Source organism: Littorina saxatilis, linkage group LG17 (assembly GCF_037325665.1).
Source record: "Littorina saxatilis isolate snail1 linkage group LG17, US_GU_Lsax_2.0, whole genome shotgun sequence".
Lineage (NCBI taxonomy): Eukaryota > Metazoa > Mollusca > Gastropoda > Littorinimorpha > Littorinidae > Littorina > Littorina saxatilis.
In genome coordinates this window covers 374997-394319 of record NC_090261.1, presented here as the reverse complement: position 1 = coordinate 394319, position 19323 = coordinate 374997, and the positions used below count along the sequence as shown (strand labels likewise).

Genomic DNA, 19323 nt, shown 5'->3' with positions numbered 1-19323 from the left:
CGTCGAAGATTGCTTTGCCAAAATTTCAATCAATTTGATTGAAAAATGAGGGTGTGACAGTGCCGCCTCAACTTTTACAAAAAGCCGGATATGACGTCATCAAAGGTATTTATCGAAAAATGAAACAAAGTCCGGGGATATCATTCCCAGGAACTCTCATGTCAAATTTCATAAAGATCGGTCCAGTAATTTACTCTGAATCGCTCTATACACACACACACGCACTACTCTCGACAGACAGACACACACACACACACACACACACACACATACACCACGACCCTCGTCTCGATTCCCCCTCTATGTTAAAACCTTTAGTCAGAACTTGACTAAATGTAAAAATGAAATGTGCAAAAGTGGTAACAAGTTTCTTCAACTTTGTTTCCCCCAAGGTAAGGTATGTCTTACACATCAAAATTGGGAATAATCCCACAACGCTCTAAATTTTGATCTGTGATACCGTCACTTCCCCTAACCCCTACACCCAGTCAGCACACGTATACCATTGTGACAGAACACATATTGTTACCTGTGATACCTTCACTTCCTCTAACCCCTACACCCAGTCAGCACACGTATACCGTTGTGACAGAACACATATTGTTACCTGTGATACCTTCACTTCCTCTAACCCCTACACCCAGTCAGCACACGTATACCGTTGTGACAGAACACATATTGTTACCTGTGATACCTTCACTTCCTCTAACCCCTACACCCAGTCAGCACACGTATACCATTGTGACAGAACACATATTGTTACCTGTGATACCTTCACTTCCTCTAACCCCTACACCCAGTCAGCACACGTATACCATTGTGACAGAACACATATTGTTACCTGTGATACCTTCACTTCCTCTAACCCCTACACCCAGTCAGCACACGTATACCATTGTGACAGAACACATACCTGTGATACCTTCACTTCCTCTAACCCCTACACCCAGTCAGCACACGTATACCGTTGTGACAGAACACATATTGTTACCTGTGATACCTTCACTTCCCTTAAACCCCTACACCCAGTCAGCACACGTATACCGTTGTGACAGAACACATATTGTTACCGTCTCTACCCGGGCCCTGAGAAAACGTCAGTAAAAGTAACATGACATTTACAAAAGATAATTTTTACGGTAAGTTCAAGGATTGCTAAGAAGGAAAATAAATGTAGGAAGTAAAGGGCTTACTTATGTATGGAACTTGAAGTAAAAAAAACAACAACTTGAAAATGGGATGTGAGACTTTTATACACGAATCCTAGGCCGACTGTGCGGAGGGCGTGGAATGCCAGTGTTAGAATGGAGATGTTTTCACTCAACAATAGCGTGATGATGAGCAGCTGGAACCAATAGCTCACAAGTTTTGATAGGTCAGTGTACAATTGATTGCCATTGCTGGTTGTGGCCGTCAGTTGTCACTGCTACAGAAAGGACTGTACATCATGAATACAGGCTGTTGCCCCGCGCCACATGGTGCCGCCATGGTACAGCCGCCAGACGCCGCCAGTTTCTTCCCCTACTCAGTCAGCCAAACAGACAGACACACGTTCAGTTCATCGACTTTCCAAAGCTCGGCATTTGTCACTCATTAATGCTGTGTCAGCACCCACACACACACACACACACATACACCACGTCTCGATTCCCCCTCTATGTTAAAACATTTAGTCAAAACTGACTTGACTAAATGTAACAAGTCGCGTAAGGCGAAATTACTACATTTAGTCAAGCTGTGGAACTCACAGAATGAAACTGAACGTAGTCCGCCGCTAGTGCAAAAGGCAGTGAAAGTGACGAGCCTGTTTGGCGCGGTAGCGGTTGCGCTGTGCTTCATAGCACGCTTTACTGTACCTCTCTTCGTTTTAACTTTCTGAGCGTGTTTTTAATCCAAACATATCACATCTATATGTTTTTAGAATCAGAAACCGACAAGGAATAAGATGAAATTGTTTTTAAATCGATTTCGGAAAGTTAATTTTGATCATAATTTTTATATTTTTAATTTTCAGAGCTTGTTTTTAATCCAAATATAACATATTTATATGTTTTTGGAATCAGAACATGATGAAGAATAAGATGAACGTAAATTTGGATCGTTTTATAAAAAAAAAATTTTTTTTACAATTTTCAGATTTTTAATGACCAAAGTCATTAATTAATTTTTAAGCCACCAAGCTGAAATGCAATAATGAAATCCGGCCTTCGTCGAAGATTGCTTGGCCAAAATTTCAATAAATTTTATTGAAAAATGAGGGTGTGACAGTGCCGCCTCAACTTTGACAAAAAGCCGGATATGATGTCATCAAAAACATTTATCGAAAAAAAGAAAAAAACCTCCGGGGATATCATTCCCAGGAACTCTCATGTAAAATGTCATAAAGATTGGTCCAGTAGTTTAGTCTGAATCGCTCTACACACACACACACGCACAGACAGACACACACACACACACACACATACACCACACCCTCGTCTCGATTCCCCCCCTACGTTAAAACATTTAGTCAAAACTTGACTAAATGTAAAAAGAGAGATAACTAGAGCACAAGAAAACACACTAAGTTCGCTCCTTCCAAACAATCACCTCTCACAGAGTCCAGCTGAAGCTTGTGTATCATGCGTATCTCCAGGGCATCCCGCGTAAGACCCCCCCCCCCCCCCATGACAGTTAACTGACGAGCTTTCCTGCGTTAACTGTTGAGTAGGCTAGTGCTCGGACAGGAGGAGTTACTAACTTAGTTAGTACAGCCGGTGCCGGATAGGTTTAGTTGGCTATAACAATCAAGCAGCCAGTTGCTCCACACCTGCGCCGCACAGTTAATGTTACATGCATTTTCACCGTGTTGTACAATGACTCGTTATTTGCAACAGGTGTTCTGATAGCACTAACACACACACACAGGGCACACACACACACACGCACACACACAGAGACAGACAGACAGACAGACACACACATACTCACACACACACACACACACACAAACAGACACACACACACACTCACCGGCACAGCCTGGACTGGCACACCGGCACACGTACACACACACACGCACACACACACACTGGGCACACACACTGACACACACACACACACACACTCACACACACACACCTGTAGCGGGAATGAATAAATTCATTCTATCCAGATAAAAAAATTTCCGAACGACCTTAATTTCAGACACGTTTTCGATCTAAATGTATTCCTGGGCCAGTGCGCAGTTGGGACAGAAGCAGGGCAGTGTCGGGGCAGCCTGTAACCAGGTTCACACTCACTTTGGCACAGCTCGCATTTTGTGCATTGTTCACAGCGACACGATCATACGAGTGACACAGCCTGAATTGTTTGCTGCGTACATCATTATTCTGCTAATTATCACACTCGTTGAGTTTGCCGGGCGGTGGTGCCACGTTTATCCAATTCGTCACAGTTGTAACTGCAACAGTTTTGACTGAGACCGCTGTGTTGTTGACTCTGTGTCTCCTGCCTTCGTGAAGCGCTGATCTGGATACTGGACACGACAGGATGTCTTATCCATAGATATCTACAGGTATCTACAGACACCCATTAGCATAGTGGATGCTGTTCTAAGCTGGCAGTGGAAAGTTGGTAAGCCGACAATCCTTTTCACAATGATATCTGTCCGCACATTCCCTCCACACACATTTTATTCTCTCTCTTTCTCTCTCTCTCTCTCTCTCTCTCTCTCTCTCTCTCTCTCTCGCTTGCTTCAGTGTCTGTTTGTTTCTTTCTTTTATTTTTCATTCTCGTTCTTCGTGTCATGTGTGTGTTGTAGTAGGGACTAGCTGTGAGAAAGGACCATCTAAAATGCAATTATCTTTCTCTCTCTCTCAGGCTCTCTCTCTCTCTCTCTCTCTCAGTCTCTCTCTATCTCGCTCAGTCTCTCTCTCTCTCTCTCTCTCTCTCTCTCTCTCTCTCTCTCTCTCTCGGTCTCTCTATCTCTTTCTCGGTCTCTCTCTCTCTTTCTCGGTCTCTCTCTCTTTCGCAGTCTCTCAGTCTCTCTCTTTGCTCTCTCTTTGCTCTCTCTCTCTCTCTCTCTCTCTCTTTCGCAGTCTCTCTCTCTCCCTCCCCAGTCAGTCTCTCTCTCTCTCTCTCTCTCTCTCTCTCTCTCTCTCTCTCTCTCTCTCTCTGGTCGAGGGCTGGTTGAAAAGAAGCTAATTTGTATTGCTTATGCCACAATTACCCTCGTAAATTAAAATTTGATTTGATTTGATTTGATCTCTCTCTCTCTCTCTCTCTCTCTCTCTGTCTCTCTCTCTCTCTCTGTCTCTGTGAGCGCGTGTGTGTGTACACGCGTGTGTGTGTGCGTGTGTGTGTTTGTGTGTGTGTGCGGAAAGAGAATGCGAGACAATACAGCATTATTGGTGTCATCTGCCATGATGGTAACACTTTGCATACTTTTGTGTACGACTGTGCTACTGCACGAACATTTACCCTTGTGAGGGTGTCAGCATGATTTCGTGGCCTTTATCCTCCTGATTGAACTTCGTATTACCTTCGTTTTTACTGTGCTGTGCTTCAGGCTGTCACAGCAACTCTTTGACAAAGAGACGAGAATGACATTCTTTGTCTTGCCTGAGACAGAGACTCGGTGTGTGCGTGCTCCTTTATTGTGCGCCTATTATCGGACACGCTCTAGTGACAGCAGTGTGTTCGGACGGTCAAGCTATTCGCCCTTTTTTATCGACTTTGAAAGCGGCTGCTGTTTCTAGGCGACAAGTGTGTCAACATTGACTCCTGTGTCAACTGCTTTGTGTCAGACTTGTTCAGAGTCTATTACACTAGTTGTGTAGTTTTAGTTTGGTTCTTTAATATCATTATTTTTATAAACGGTAACAGTACCGTTTTAGTTTTATTTTCCTGTTTCCTAATTGTGCTAGTCTGCTTTTCGATTTTCTACTTGCTTGTTGTTTGTTTTCGCTGTTTACTTAGTTTGTCGTCGGAAACAGTTCCCTGTCTCTTTACTAGTTAATTTACGCTTGACGTTGTGTTTCGTAAAGTGTCATATTGGTTCCATCACTGTTTTGTATCTCTTGATTATTTTGTTGTCTTGCTTACTGGATAATTAGCTGATTTAGTATCAATAAGTATATTGTATAATTTAAAAACGCCAAAAACGCTACTTGAGTTTAAATATGAGTAGCTCTCCTACTGCATGGCCAACAAAACAGGGTCTCCGTGTTGGGCACCTCAACATTAACCATGCTATAAATCCGTTTGTATGGCCATGTTGGGTTTGATGCGTGCATGCCTGGTTTTCTCCTGTAGATGGGTGTCGGCACAGAAGGTCTGCCCGCTGTCCTCAGCCAACATGCTCCGTCTTCATGGCAGCTCAAATTTTTTTTATCGAGGTTCTCTCCTCTAGATCCGCCGTGTTTCGCCTAGGGGCTTGCGCTGCCTAGTTGATAGGGTCACCTCGTAGAGGATGTGGTCATGGACCACGCACGGTCGGTCTTGGGATAGGGAAACGTTATGCTAGTCCGGAGGGATTACGCCACAATGGCCACCTCGCGAAGACCCAGGGTCCTAGACTAGGGAGGTCCAAGGGGGAGCACCGGGAGGGCTACCCCTCTACCCGCACCTCCAACACAATCCCTTCCCCTGGTAGCTTCATCCCCAAGGAGGAAACAGAGCTACCTGCAACACCCCCTAAACATAAAATCAATGATATTTCTACAATGCTGTTAAATACTGGTACAAGTTTTCACATTTTTGGGATGACAGAATCAAGATTAACACCTCAGATCTCGGATTCTGATGTTGGTATTCCAGGTTACAGTACTTTACGCAGAGACCCTCAGCAAAGTAGAGAAACTGGTTTACTTTTGTACATAAGTGAATCAATTAGTTATACACGAATAATACACCTTGAGAACTTTGTGGAATCTGTGTGGATTGAAGTCAAGTTGAAAGGAGCACCTCCACTCCTCATAGGATTTTGTTATAGAAATCCCGCAGAGCGAGCAAACTGGTCAGATAACTTTACACAGATGTTAGATGCAGTTTTGCTCGAGTCAAAGGAAACAATTCTGTTGGGAGACTTTAATTAATGTTGATTTGCTTAAACAAAACAAGCAGTGGGTTGATATGATTAACCTCTATAATCTTAAACAAATAGTCAACACTCCCACTAGATTCACAGCATCCAGCAGTACTCTGATAGATCATATCTATGTTACTGATCATCATAATATTGTCGAATGTTGTGTTCCAGCCAATGGTTGCAGCGATCATTTTCCTAGTTTAACATGGTCAAGAAAGGGTGTCAAAATTCCTAAAGTTGGTCACAAGACAATAAAATACCGCTCTCTTTCTCAATTTAACGAAGACACCTTTCTCCATGAACTCCACTATCTGATACTTACAATTTTACGGATCCTGACGAAGCCCTAACACATTGGCTTAGTGCCTTCAAAGACATATACGATAAACATGCTCCATGGAGAATAAAGAGAGTCAGGCACATTGTAAAACCTAAATGGTTTGATAATGATTTACAACATGCCATTGACTATCGCGATTTTTTAAAGTCGGTTGGCAAGGAAGAGGAATACAGAGAACAGAGAAATAAGGTAAATTCATTTAAACGAACAAAAAAGATCAAATATTTTCGTGACCTAGCATCATCAAGTTCAAAGCAAAACTCAAAGAATATATGGAAGGCAATAAATGAACTTACAAATAAAAAGTCTGCCAATCATCCGAGTTGTATCAAGGACATATCTCCCGATGATTTAAACACCCATTTTTCTAAAATAGCTGAACAGGTGATTTAAAATGATAAGTCTAAATTAAATGATTTAAAATTTTTAGAAGAATTTTGCAAATCAAAACAAATTTCATGTCAAGCATATATTCCTCTTCTAACAGTACCTGAAGTTTTTCACGCACTTACACACCCTAAGCAAACAGGCACCCGATGGGCTTGATGGTAGGATTCTTAAATTGTCAGCCCCCGTAATTTCTGAAACACTTAGCTACATTTACAATCTCTGTTTAAACAAAAAAAATATGTTCCAGTCGCCCTGAAACAGGCTAAAGTCATTCCTCTGTTTAAATCAGGTGACAAAAGAGACCCCTCAAATTATAGGCCAATTTCCATATTGTCTGTATTATCAAAACCACTTGAAAAGTATATCAACAAACACATCCTAGCACATTTTAACCAAAACAACGTATTCCATCCTAAACAATCGGGATTTAGAGCTAAGCGTTCACTGCCTTAATCTCTCTTGTTGATCAGTGGTTGGACGAAATAAACGAGAATGAATTCTGTGGTGCCATTTTTGTAGAATTTGCAAATGCCTTTAACGTAATTGATCACACATTATTGCTTAGAAAAATCGGTTTGTATGGCGTCGGATATGATACTATCAATCTTGTTAGTTCATTTCTCTCTGGCAGACAACAGACAGTTCTTACAAACGCTAGAGCATCGAGCATGCAAGCTGTAGATTATGGTGTACCACAAGGATCGGTATTAGGACCTCTGCTCATCTCAATATGTATTAATGACCTCCCCGTTTATATTCAACATTTATGTGAACTTTTTGCAGATGATACTACAATTCACTCCAGTAACAAACAAGTCGCGTAAGGCGAAAATACCACATTTAGTCAAGTAGCTGTCGAACTCACAGAATGAAACTGAACGCAATGCCATTTTTCAGCAAGACCGTATACTCGTAGCATCGTCAGTCCACCGCTCATGGCAAAGGCAGTGAAATTGACAAGAAGAGCGGGGTAGTAGTTGCGCTAAGAAGGATAGCACGCTTTTCTGTACCTCTCTTTGTTTTAACTTTCTGAGCGTGTTTTTAATCCAAACATATCATATCTATATGTTTTTGGAATCAGGAACCGACACGGAATAAGATGAAAGTGTTTTTAAATTGATTTGGACAATTTAATTTTGATAATAATTTTTATATATTTAATTTTCAGAGCTTGTTTTTAATCCGAATATAACATATTTATATGTTTTTGGAATCAGCAAATGATGGAAAATAAGATAAACGTAAATTTGGATCGTTTTATAAATTTTTATTTTTTTTTACAATTTTCCGATTTTCAAATGACCAAAGTCATTAATTAATTTTTAAGCCACCAAGCTGAAATGCAATACCGAAGTCCGGGCTTTGTCGAAGATTACTTGACCAAAATTTCAACCAATTTGGTTGAAAAATGAGGGCGTGACAGTGCCGCCTCAACTTTCACGAAAAGCCGGATATGACGTCATCAAAGACATTTATCAAAAAAGTGAAAAAAACGTTCGGGGATTTCATACCCAGGAACTCTCATGTCAAATTTCATAAAGATCGGTCCAGTAGTTTAGTCTGAATCGCTCTACACACACACACACACACACACACACACACAGACACACACACACACACACGCACATACACCACGACCCTCGTTTCGATTCCCCCTCGATGTTAAAATATTTAGTCAAAACTTGACTAAATATAAAAATGTAACTCGTTTATCAGAATCCCTCCAAGGGAGTTTAAAGCAGCTGACAGAATGGACTGACCTAAATCACATGGGAGGGCCAGATTCAAAAAAGCATATCTATGCTTATTCTTGTCACCCTCGAAAAATAAAGATTTGTCATTGTCATTGTCATTGTCTCTCTTTCAACACGGCAATAAAGTCAGTGTCTCTCTCTCGCTTTCTGGATCGTGCGCGTATGTGTGTGCACGTGTGTATTGTTGTTGTTGAGTGTTGTTGTTGTTGTTGTTACACTGTGTCTGCTTATCATTGAGTGGCGCGTGGTCCGTCGTGCGTTACTATAAATTAACCGGATGGAATAAGAGAGAGGTGGCGACACAGGTGTGAGGTGTTGGCAATGTCTCTGACTGTTGGTGACGGTTTGTGACTGAAAGAGGCGGCCACAACTTTCCCCTACATCAGACTTGTCAAGCCATTTGTCGCTTTTCTGCTCCTGCTAGTGAAGGTCTGGTCGACAGCTGTGTGCTTCAAAGAGCGACCTTTGCCTACATTGCAAACCGTTTGTCGCTCTTCAGCTCCTGCTAGTAAAGGTGTGTAGGCCTAAGTGCTTCAGAGAGCGACCTTAGCGTACAGTGCAAACCGTTTGTCGCTCAGGTGCTTCTGCTAGTGAAGGTCTGGTCGACAGCTGTGTGCTTCAGAGAGCGACCTTAGCGTACAGTGCAAACCGTTTGTCGCTCAGGTGCTCCTGCTAGTGAAGGTCTGGTGACAGCTGTGTGCTTCAGAGAGCGACCTTAGCGCAGTGGTGCGCAGCGAGGCAGCAACGTGAAGAGTGTTCACTGTGTTGTCTCGGTTGACGTCGATCAGCGCTGACTGCCCGGCCCCAGTCAGTGGCTGACACCACAACCGTGGTCACAGACCGCTTTGCAGTGTACACTGTATGGTCACAGGAGAAAAATACCTGCCTTTTAAACGTCAGCAACAACAACGCACCGGGTGTGTACGGTACAGCGCCTGACACCGTCTGTCCCAGGCAGGGAAGGTAGCGGAAGAGGCGAATCAGACAGCAAGGGAAGTACCTAGGAAATGCAGGAGGTAGTGAGTGACTAATTGGGGGGGAGGGGGGTATTCAGGGGAGAGGGGGTATTCAGGGGAGAGGGGGGGGGGGTTAATTGTTAAGGGGGGTCGGGATCGGATAGCAATATCCAGACTCCATAATTGTCTGTTGAACAAAAATGATCATGCAATAAACTGTTGCAAGTAAGACGTCTGGCAAAATGACGTCACTGATAATAGATTGTCTCAGTGTTGTGAAAAAGATTGTGACTGATTAGAATCACAACGAATCTGCCACCATTGTAATGTCTCCATGACTGCTTGTTGTGCAGAAGACTAGCTGTGTGCAATGACAATCAACAATATGTCTGTCACCATTGCAATGTCTCCATGACGGCTTGTTGTGCAGAAGACTAGCTGTTGGCAATGACAAGCAACAAGATGTCTGCCGGGGACACAGAGAAGCAGCCCCTGACACCAGTCAGCTCGCGGTCACCAGGGGGCGCTGACTCCGCCATGGATTGCTTCCTCCGACACGTCACCACCATCGCCCGTCTCTGCGGCATGGTCGTCCTCGCCGGTGAGTGGTTACACCGTCACAACTCAAGTTACAGGGTTGTGGTCAGTTATGGGCTGATGAGTGGTTACCGCATGGCCTTGAGATGACTTTGGGGTCTGGTTACTGGTCTTCAGTTGTTATAGGGGTGTGGTTACTGAATGGCCTTGAGTTGTTAGAGGGGTGTGGTTACTAACTTACTGGTCTTGAGTTGTTACAGGGGTGTGGTTACTGGTCTTGAGTTATAGGGGTGTGGTTACTGGTCTTGAGTTGTCACAGGGATGTGTTTACTGGTCTTGAGTTGTTATAGGGGTGTGGTTACTGACCTTGAGTTGTTATAGGGGTGTGGTAACTGGTCTTGAGTTATGGGGGTGTGGTTACTGGTCTTGAGTTGTTATAGGGGTGTGGTTACTGGTCTTGAGTTGTTATAGGGGTGTGGTTACTGGTCTTGAGTCAGTTGTTATAGGGATGTGGTAACTGGTCTTGAGTTGTTATAGGGGTGTGGTAAATGGTCTTGAGTTATGGGGGTGTGGTTACTGGTCTTGAGTTGTTATAGGGGTGTGGTAACTGGTCTTGAGTTATAGGGGTGTGGTTACTGGCCTTGAGTTGTTATAGGGATGTGGTTACTGGTCTTGAGTTATAGGGATGTGGTTACTGGTCTTGAATTGTAAAAGGGATGTGGTTACTGGTCTTGAGTTGTTATAGGGATGTGGTTACTGGTATTGAGTTGTTCCGTCGCGATATAACCTTGAATGGTTGAAAACGACGTTAAACACCAAATAAAGAAAGTCTTGAGTTGTTACATGGGTGTGGTAACTGGTCTTGAGTTATACTTATAGGGGTGTGGTTACTGACCTTGAGTTGTTATAGGGGTGTGATTACTGGTCTTGAGTTGTTATAGGGGTGTGGTTCCTGGTCTCGAACAGTTATAGGGATGTGGTTACTGGTCTTGAGTTGTTATAGGGATGTGGTTACTGATCTTGAGTTGTTACAGGGATGTGGTCACTGGTCTCGAGTTGTTATGTGGTTACTGGTCTTGAGTTGGTATAGGGATGTGGTTACTGGTCTTGAGTTGTTATAGGGATGTGGTTACTGGTCTTGAGTTGTTATAGGGGTGTGGTTACTGGTCTTGAGTTGTTATAGGGGTGTGGTTACTGGTCTTGAGTCAGTTGTTATAGGGATGTGGTTACTGGTCTTGAGTTGTTATAGGGGTGTGGTTACTGGTCTTGAGTCAGTTGTTATAGGGATGTGGTAACTGGTCTTGAGTTGTTATAGGGATGTGGTTACTGGTCTTGAGTTGTTATAGGGGTGTGGTTACTGGTCTCGAACAGTTATAGGGGTGTGGTTACCGGTCTTGTGCTGTAACATGGGTTTGTGTTTGTGTTTCTAGTGATGTGGGCAGCTACAGTGACGTCACTGCAAGGAAAAACGAATGCACCGACATATGTTGGCTACTACCTAATGTAAGTCGATAAAGTATTTTATCGTTTTTTTAGGTCATTCTCAATATTTTTTTAAAACTTTAGTCAAGTTGAAATTATGTTTGGCTTACCACCAGCTCATTAAGTATAGGCCTTGTAAAACGTTTGTGTGTGTAAGGGGGGGTGTGTGTATTTATGTGTGCGTGAGTGCGTGCGTTTATGTGGGCGTGATGCGCACGCGTGTGTGTGTGTGTCAGTGTGTGTTTGTGTGTGTGTGTGTGTGTCAGTGTGTGTTTGTGTGTGTGTGTGTGTGTGTGTACGTGTGTGTGTGGTGTGTGTGTGTGTGTGTGTGTTTGTGATTATGAGAAAAAAAAGATGTCATGATGAGATGGCCGAACCAGTGAAGGTTCGGGGCACCAAGTCAGCAGTAGTACGTATGCCGCGAATGTTCAATTTCACACTCTTTCACACGCGGCCACAAAGACGACAAAATCAGAATCAAAAATCATAAGCGTAGAAAAAATAGGAGCTTCACTGCTGAGCTATGTTTTCGTGTTGTCAATGATGATGAACAGCACATGTGTATCTGGCGTGGTGGTCAAGTTGTGTGTGTTATGTGAAGTGTGGCTAGCATTGTGTGGTCAAGTTGTGTGTGTTATGTGAAGTGTGGCTAGCATTGTGTGGTCAAGTTGTGTGTGTTATGTGAAGTGTGGCTAGCATTGTGTGGTCAAGTTGTGTGTGTTATGTGAAGTGTGGCTAGCATTGTGTGGTCAAGTTGTGTGTGTTATGTGAAGTGTGGCTAGCATTGTGTGGTCAAGTTGTGTGTGTTATGTGAAGTGTGGCAAGCATTGTGTGGTCAAGTTGTGTGTGTTATGTGAAGTGTGGCAAGCATTGTGTGGTCAAGTTGTGTGTGTTATGTGCAGTGTGGCTAGCATTGTGTGGTCAAGTTGTGTGTGTTATGTGCAGTGTGGCTAGCATTGTGTGGTCAAGTTGTGTGTGTTATGTGAAGTGTGGCAAGCATTGTGTGGTCAAGTTGTGTGTGTTATGTGAAGTGTGGCAAGCATTGTGTGGTCAAGTTGTGTGTGTTATGTGCAGTGTGGCAAGCATTGTGTGGTCAAGTTGTGTGTGTTATGTGAAGTGTGGCTAGCATTGTGTGGTCAAGTTGTGTGTGTTATGTGAAGTGTGGCAAGCATTGTGTGGTCAAGTTGTGTGTGTTATGTGGACAGTGTGGCTAGCATTGTGTGGTCAAGTTGTGTGTGTTATGTGAAGTGTGGCAAGCATTGTGTGGTCAAGTTGTGTGTGTTATGTGAAGTGTGGCTAGCATTGTGTGGTCAAGTTGTGTGTGTTATGTGGAGTGTGGCAAGCATTGTGTGGTCAAGTTGTGTGTGTTATGTGCAGTGCGGCCAGCATCGTGGTCACCTTCTTCGAGGTCATCTGGGTCATCGACAAGATGGCGTGCTGCGTGTGAGTATGAAGAACGCAACGCCTACACTAGACTGCGCTCATGTCACGACCTTTTGATCAACCCTCGTAGCTGTAGCGTGGAGTTGACACGAATGACGAGTACTTGACTGGTCACTAGGGGTGCAGCAGCTTGTTCAAACGAGATGACAAGTGATAACACTAACCCTAACCTTAAGTACTTGACTGGCCACAAGGGGTGCAGCAGCTTGTTCAAACGAGATGATAAGTGTTGACTTGAACCTTTCATCATGTTTCAAAGGAAAGCATACCAGAAATGAACGCTGAACACTTATTGTCTGAAACATGCCCGTATTCTTCGACTGGTTGTCCAGACATATGCCCGTATTTTAGGATCGACTGTCAGACAGATTAGGACTAATTGTCCAGACATATGCCCGTATAGTTTTAGGACTAATTGTCAGACATAATTATGTCCTGTCTCCATTTTATATCGTGTACTTTGTGTGTGTGTGTATGTGTGTGTGTGTGTGTGTGTGTGTGTGTGTGTGTGTGTGTGTGTGTGTATGTGTGTGTATGTGTGTGTATGTGTGGTGTGTGTGGTGTGTGTGTGTGGTGTGTGTGTGTGTGTGTGTGTGTGGTGTGTGTGTGTGTGGTGTGTGTGTGTGGTGTGTGGTGTGTGTGGTGTGTGTGTGTGTATGTGTGTGTGTGTGTATGTGTGTGTGTGTGTATGTGTGTGTGTGTGTGTGTGTGTGTGTGTGCAGACGGCAGGGCTGTTGCTGCCGGTGCTGGTCCATCGTGCTGTGGGTGGACGGGTGGCGCAAGTTCCTGCTGTACACCGCGCTCTCCGTGCTGCTCTTCCTGCAGGGCCTGCAAGGGCTCTTCCTCGTCGTCACCGGTAAGCACGTAGCACCTCATCTGCTTCTTGTTCCACTCATCAGTAATTCTGCAGTAACGTAGACAGAAAAAGTATGCTTATATGTGCAGGTTTTTGTCTGATGGTGCTGGCCTGTCTCTACCTGGTGACGTCTTTCCGCCCAAGAGACGACAGCCAGTATGGCCATCAGCCTATACCGGACTCGGCCCAGCAGACAGCCCTGCCCCCAGCAGTGCCGGTGGTACGTCACGAGATGTCCACACAGACTGACGTCATTGCCGAGGGTGACGCGTGGACCAAGGGGCGCGTGACGCAGCGCGTGCAGACAGACACACGTGACAGCAAACATTCAACTCCCTCCGGCACGGAGCAGAGCGAGACGGGGACCAACCCCTTTGAAGCAGACAATGGTGTGGCTGTTGCTGCATACACTGCCGTCAATGACCCAGACACAACAGAAAGGAACGTCACACCCACTGACTCCTCTCCCAGTGATCCACATGCACAATAGGCTAATATAACCACACTTTGGATCATTTCTATAGTCTACACGTTACCTCTAACACCTCCATCAGTTTACAATCAGCTTTGTTTTATTTGCTTATTTGCACTGTTTTTGTTGCTTTCTGTGCAACAGTGCAGTGGTTGAGGGCAGATGTACTTTGACTATTATCACCGCTTGGTGCACACTCCACGTTTAGCAAGCTGAGAGAACAGTGCAGTGGTTGAGGGCAGATGTACTTTGACTATTATCACCGCTTGGTGCACACTCCAGCCGTTTAGCAAGCTGAGAGAACAGTGCGTGAATAAAGGAACGAGGGACATATGGAGGTGATAGCCTCGGCAAACCCTACTTGCATTGTTATCAATGAGATGTTCCAAGCGGCCACCACTAAAGACATATTGTTCTTCGCCATCGTTCATACACGTTGTCCCACTATATAAGTGCAATGTTCAACTCTATCGTTTATACAGTTTGTTCCACTATAAGGGCACTATTTGCATTATTCAAGCTGTCTTTCTCAGAGTAAAACCAGTGTTCAGTACATGTACGCAGTTTATGATGGCACTTCAATATGTCATTTTGTTTATTCTTCAATTACTGAGGAGAGGGATCTTTGTGACTGAAATGAAGGCTCCCGGACAGTACCGGACAGTACCGGACAGTACCCATTGTTATCCTTCCTCTTCTTTTACGTTCAATGACTGACTTGCCAGAGACGTCTTACTTGCTTTGTGAGAGGGTTGTTCAATGACTGACTTGCCAGAGACGTCTTACTTGCTAGGTGAGAGGGTCGTTCAATGACTGACTTGCCAGAGACGTCTTACTTGCTAGGTGAGAGGGTCGTTCAATGACTGACTTGCCAGAGACGTCTTACTTGCTAGGTGAGAGGGTCGTTCAATGACTGACTTGCCCGAGATGTCTTACTTGCTAGGTGAGAGGGTCGTTCAATGACTGACTTGCCAGAGATGTCTTACTTGCTAGGTGAGAGGGTCGTTCAATGACTGACTTGCCAGAGATGTCTTACTTGCTAGGTGAGAGGGTCGTTCAATGACTGACTTGCCAGAGACGTCTTACTTGCTAGGTGAGAGGGTCGTTCAATGACTGACTTGCCAGAGATGTCTTACTTGCTAGGTGAGAGGGTCGTTCAATGACTGACTTGCCAGAGATGTCTTACTTGCTAGGTGAGAGGGTCGTTCAATGACTGACTTGCCAGAGATGTCTTACTTGCTAGGTGAGAGGGTCGTTCAATGACTGACTTGCCCGAGATGTCTTACTTGCTAGGTGAGAGGGTCGTTCAATGACTGACTGACTTGCCAGAGATGTCTTTCTTGCTAGGTGAGAGGGTCGTTCAATGACTGACTTGCCAGAGACGTCTTACTTGCTAGGTGAGAGGGTCGTTCAATGACTGACTTGCCAGAGATGTCTTCCTTGCTAGGTGAGAGGGTCGTTCAATGACTGACTTGCCAGAGATGTCTTCCTTGCTAGGTGAGAGGGTCACGGTGCTTGTATCGCTGTTTGGCTTATTTATGGCTTGAGTTGTATCAGAGACGTGCTGGGAGAATCAAGAGGCGTGCCGGTAAGCGGCAGGTATGCACGCGCTGTGGACAGAGGATCGTGAGGAACTTCTGCTGCAGTGTGCACTGATTCTGTTTCACAGCCGTCATTATCACATGATGCCGATTTTTTTGATAAGATTTTGAGCAAAAAAATAAACATTGTCATCGCCTTAGCTATGGTTTGTGTGTGTGTGTGAAGCATTATAAATGATGTGCATGTGCGTGTATTCGTCTGTCTCAGCGTCCGTGTGTAGTGTGAGTCAGTCGATGTGTCCGTGTGTAGTGTGAGTCAGTCTCAGTGTCCGTGTGTAGTGTGAGTCAGTCTCAGTGTCCGTGTGTAGTGTGAGTCAGTCTCAGTGTCCGTGTGTAGTGTGAGTCAGTCTCAGTGTCCGTGTGTAGTGTGAGTCAGTCTCAGTGTCCGTGTGTAGTGTGAGTCAGTCTCAGTGTCCGTGTGTAGTGTGAGTCAGTCTCAGTGTCCGTGTGTAGTGTGAGTCAGTCGATGTGTCCGTGTGTAGTGTGAGTCAGTCGATGTGTCCGTGTGTAGTGTGAGTCAGTCTCAGTGTCCGTGTGTAGTGTGAGTCAGTCGATGTGTCCGTGTGTAGTGTGAGTCAGTCGATGTGTCCGTGTGTAGTGTGAGTCAGTCGATGTGTCCGTGTGTAGTGTGAGTCTGTCTCAGTGTCCGTGTGTAGTGTGAGTCAGTCGATGTGTCCGTGTGTAGTGTGAGTCAGTCGATGTGTCCGTGTGTAGTGTGAGTCTGTCTCAGTGTCCGTGTGTAGTGTGAGTCAGTCGATGTGTCCGTGTGTAGTGTGAGTCAGTCGATGTGTCCGTGTGTAGTGTGAGTCTGTCTCAGTGTCCGTGTGTAGTGTGAGTCTGTCTCAGTGTCCGTGTGTAGTGTGAGTCTGTCTCAGTGTCCGTGTGTAGTGTGAGTCTGTCTCAGTGTCCGTGTGTAGTGTGAGTCAGTCGATGTGTCCGTGTGTAGTGTGAGTCTGTCTCAGTGTCCGTGTGTAGTGTGAGTCAGTCTCAGTGTCCGTGTGTAGTGTGAGTCAGTCTCAGTGTCCGTGTGTAGTGTGAGTCAGTCTCAGTGTCCGTGTGTAGTGTGAGTCTGTCTCAGTGTCCGTGTGTAGTGTGAGTCAGTCGATGTGTCCGTGTGTAGTGTGAGTCAGTCGATGTGTCCGTGTGTAGTGTGAGTCTGTCTCAGTGTCCGTGTGTAGTGTGAGTCTGTCTCAGTGTCCGTGTGTAGTGTGAGTCAGTCGATGTGTCCGTGTGTAGTGTGAGTCAGTCGATGTGTCCGTGTGTAGTGTGAGTCTGTCTCAGTGTCCGTGTGTAGTGTGAGTCAGTCGATGTGTCCGTGTGTAGTGTGAGTCAGTCCGTGTGTAGTGTGAGTCTGTCTCAGTGTCCGTGTGTAGTGTGAGTCAGTCGATGTGTAGTGTGAGTCAGTCGATGTGTCCGTGTGTAGTGTGAGTCTGTCTCAGTGTCCGTGTGTAGTGTGAGTCAGTCGATGTGTCCGTGTGTAGTGTGAGTCAGTCGATGTGTCCGTGTGTAGTGTGAGTCAGTCGATGTGTCCGTGTGTAGTGTGAGTCAGTCGATGTGTCCGTGTGTAGTGTGAGTCAGTCGATGTGTCCGTGTGTAGTGTGAGTCTGTCTCAGTGTCCGTGTGTAGTGTGAGTCTGTCTCAGTGTCCGTGTGTAGTGTGAGTCTGTCTCAGTGTCCGTGTGTAGTGTGAGTCTGTCTCAGTGTCCGTGTGTAGTGTGAGTCTGTCTCAGTGTCCGTGTGTAGTGTGAGTCTGTCTCAGTGTCCGTGTGTAGTGTGAGTCTGTCTCAGTGTCCGTGTGTAGTGTGAGTCAGTCGATGTGTCCGTGTGTAGTGTGAGTCAGTCGATGTGTCCGTGTGTAGTGTGAGTCTGTCTCAGTGTCCGTGTGTAGTGTGAGTCAGTCGATGTGTCCGTGTGTAGTGTGAGTCTGTCTCAGTGTCCGTGTGTAGTGTGAGTCAGTCGATGTGTCCGTGTGTAGTGTGAGTCAGTCGATGTGTCCGTGTGTAGTGTGAGTCTGTCTCAGTGTCCGTGTGTAGTGTGAGTCAGTCGATGTGTCCGTGTGTAGTGTGAGTCTGTCTCAGTGTCCGTGTGTAGTGTGAGTCAGTCGATGTGTCCGTGTGTAGTGTGAGTCAGTCGATGTGTCCGTGTGTAGTGTGAGTCTGTCTCAGTGTCCGTGTGTAGTGTGAGTCAGTCGATGTGTCCGTGTGTAGTGTGAGTCAGTCGATGTGTCCGTGTGTAGTGTGAGTCAGTCGATGTGTCCGTGTGTAGTGTGAGTCTGTCGATGTGTCCGTGTGTAGTGTGAGTCAGTCGATGTGTCCGTGTGTAGTGTGAGTCAGTCGATGTGTCCGTGTGTAGTGTGAGTCTGTCTCAGTGTCCGTGTGTAGTGTGAGTCAGTCGATGTGTCCGTGTGTAGTGTGAGTCAGTCGATGTGTCCGTGTGTAGTGTGAGTCAGTCTCAGTGTCCGTGTGTAGTGTGAGTCAGTCGATGTGTCCGTGTGTAGTGTGAGTCAGTCGATGTGTCCGTGTGTAGTGTGAGTCTGTCTCAGTGTCCGTGTGTAGTGTGAGTCTGTCTCAGTGTCCGTGTGTAGTGTGAGTCAGTCTCAGTGTCCGTGTGTAGTGTGAGTCTGTCTCAGTGTCCGTGTGTAGTGTGAGTCAGTCGATGTGTCCGTGTGTAGTGTGAGTCAGTCGATGTGTCCGTGTGTAGTGTGAGTCAGTCGATGTGTCCGTGTGTAGTGTGAGTCTGTCGATGTGTCCGTGTGTAGTGTGAGTCAGTCGATGTGTCCGTGTGTAGTGTGAGTCAGTCGATGTGTCCGTGTGTAGTGTGAGTCTGTCTCAGTGTCCGTGTGTAGTGTGAGTCAGTCGATGTGTCCGTGTGTAGTGTGAGTCTGTCTCAGTGTCCGTGTGTAGTGTGAGTCAGTCGATGTGTCCGTGTGTAGTGTGAGTCAGTCGATGTGTCCGTGTGTAGTGTGAGTCAGTCGATGTGTCCGTGTGTAGTGTGAGTCTGTCTCAGTGTCCGTGTGTAGTGTGAGTCAGTCGATGTGTCCGTGTGTAGTGTGAGTCTGTCGATGTGTCCGTGTGTAGTGTGAGTCTGTCTCAGTGTCCGTGTGTAGTGTGAGTCAGTCGATGTGTCCGTGTGTAGTGTACGTGAGTCTGTCTCAGTGTCCGTGTGTAGTGTGAGTCTGTCTCAGTGTCCGTGTGTAGTGTGAGTCTGTCGATGTGTCCGTGTGTAGTGTGAGTCTGTCTCAGTGTCCGTGTGTAGTGTGAGTCTGTCGATGTGTCCGTGTGTAGTGTGAGTCAGTCGATGTGTCCGTGTGTAGTGTGAGTCAGTCGATGTGTCCGTGTGTAGTGTGAGTCTGTCTCAGTGTCCGTGTGTAGTGTGAGTCAGTCGATGTGTCCGTGTGTAGTGTGAGTCAGTCGATGTGTCCGT

General features: G+C 45.5%; 1 protein-coding gene across 2 annotated transcripts; it reads left to right on the top strand.

The window, feature by feature from the left end:
- Positions 1-3145: 3145 nt before the first annotated feature.
- Positions 3146-16041, top strand: LOC138953519 (uncharacterized). 2 transcript variants are annotated; one of them, XM_070325351.1, is made up of 6 exons: positions 3146-3615; positions 9941-10111; positions 11478-11550; positions 12907-12972; positions 13695-13828; positions 13918-16041. In XM_070325351.1, the coding sequence occupies exons 2-6, from the start codon at positions 9958-9960 to the stop codon at positions 14316-14318; spliced, it is 828 nt and encodes a 275-aa protein (XP_070181452.1). In that variant the 5' UTR covers positions 3146-3615; positions 9941-9957; the 3' UTR covers positions 14319-16041. The 2 variants fall into 2 exon arrangements, with proteins under 2 accessions (XP_070181452.1, XP_070181453.1); XM_070325352.1 differs by lacking the exon at positions 3146-3615 and adding an exon at positions 9297-9570.
- The last annotated feature ends 3282 nt before the right edge of the window (positions 16042-19323 follow it).

Coding starts and splice junctions, on each gene's coding strand:
- LOC138953519 (XM_070325351.1), top strand. CDS start 9,958: ATGACAAGCAACAAGATGTCTGCCGGGGACACAGAGAAGCAGCCCCTG. Junction 12,973..13,694: donor GACAAGATGGCGTGCTGCGT/GTGAGTATGAAG, acceptor GTGTGTGTGCAG/ACGGCAGGGCTGTTGCTGCC. Junction 13,829..13,917: donor GCTCTTCCTCGTCGTCACCG/GTAAGCACGTAG, acceptor TTATATGTGCAG/GTTTTTGTCTGATGGTGCTG.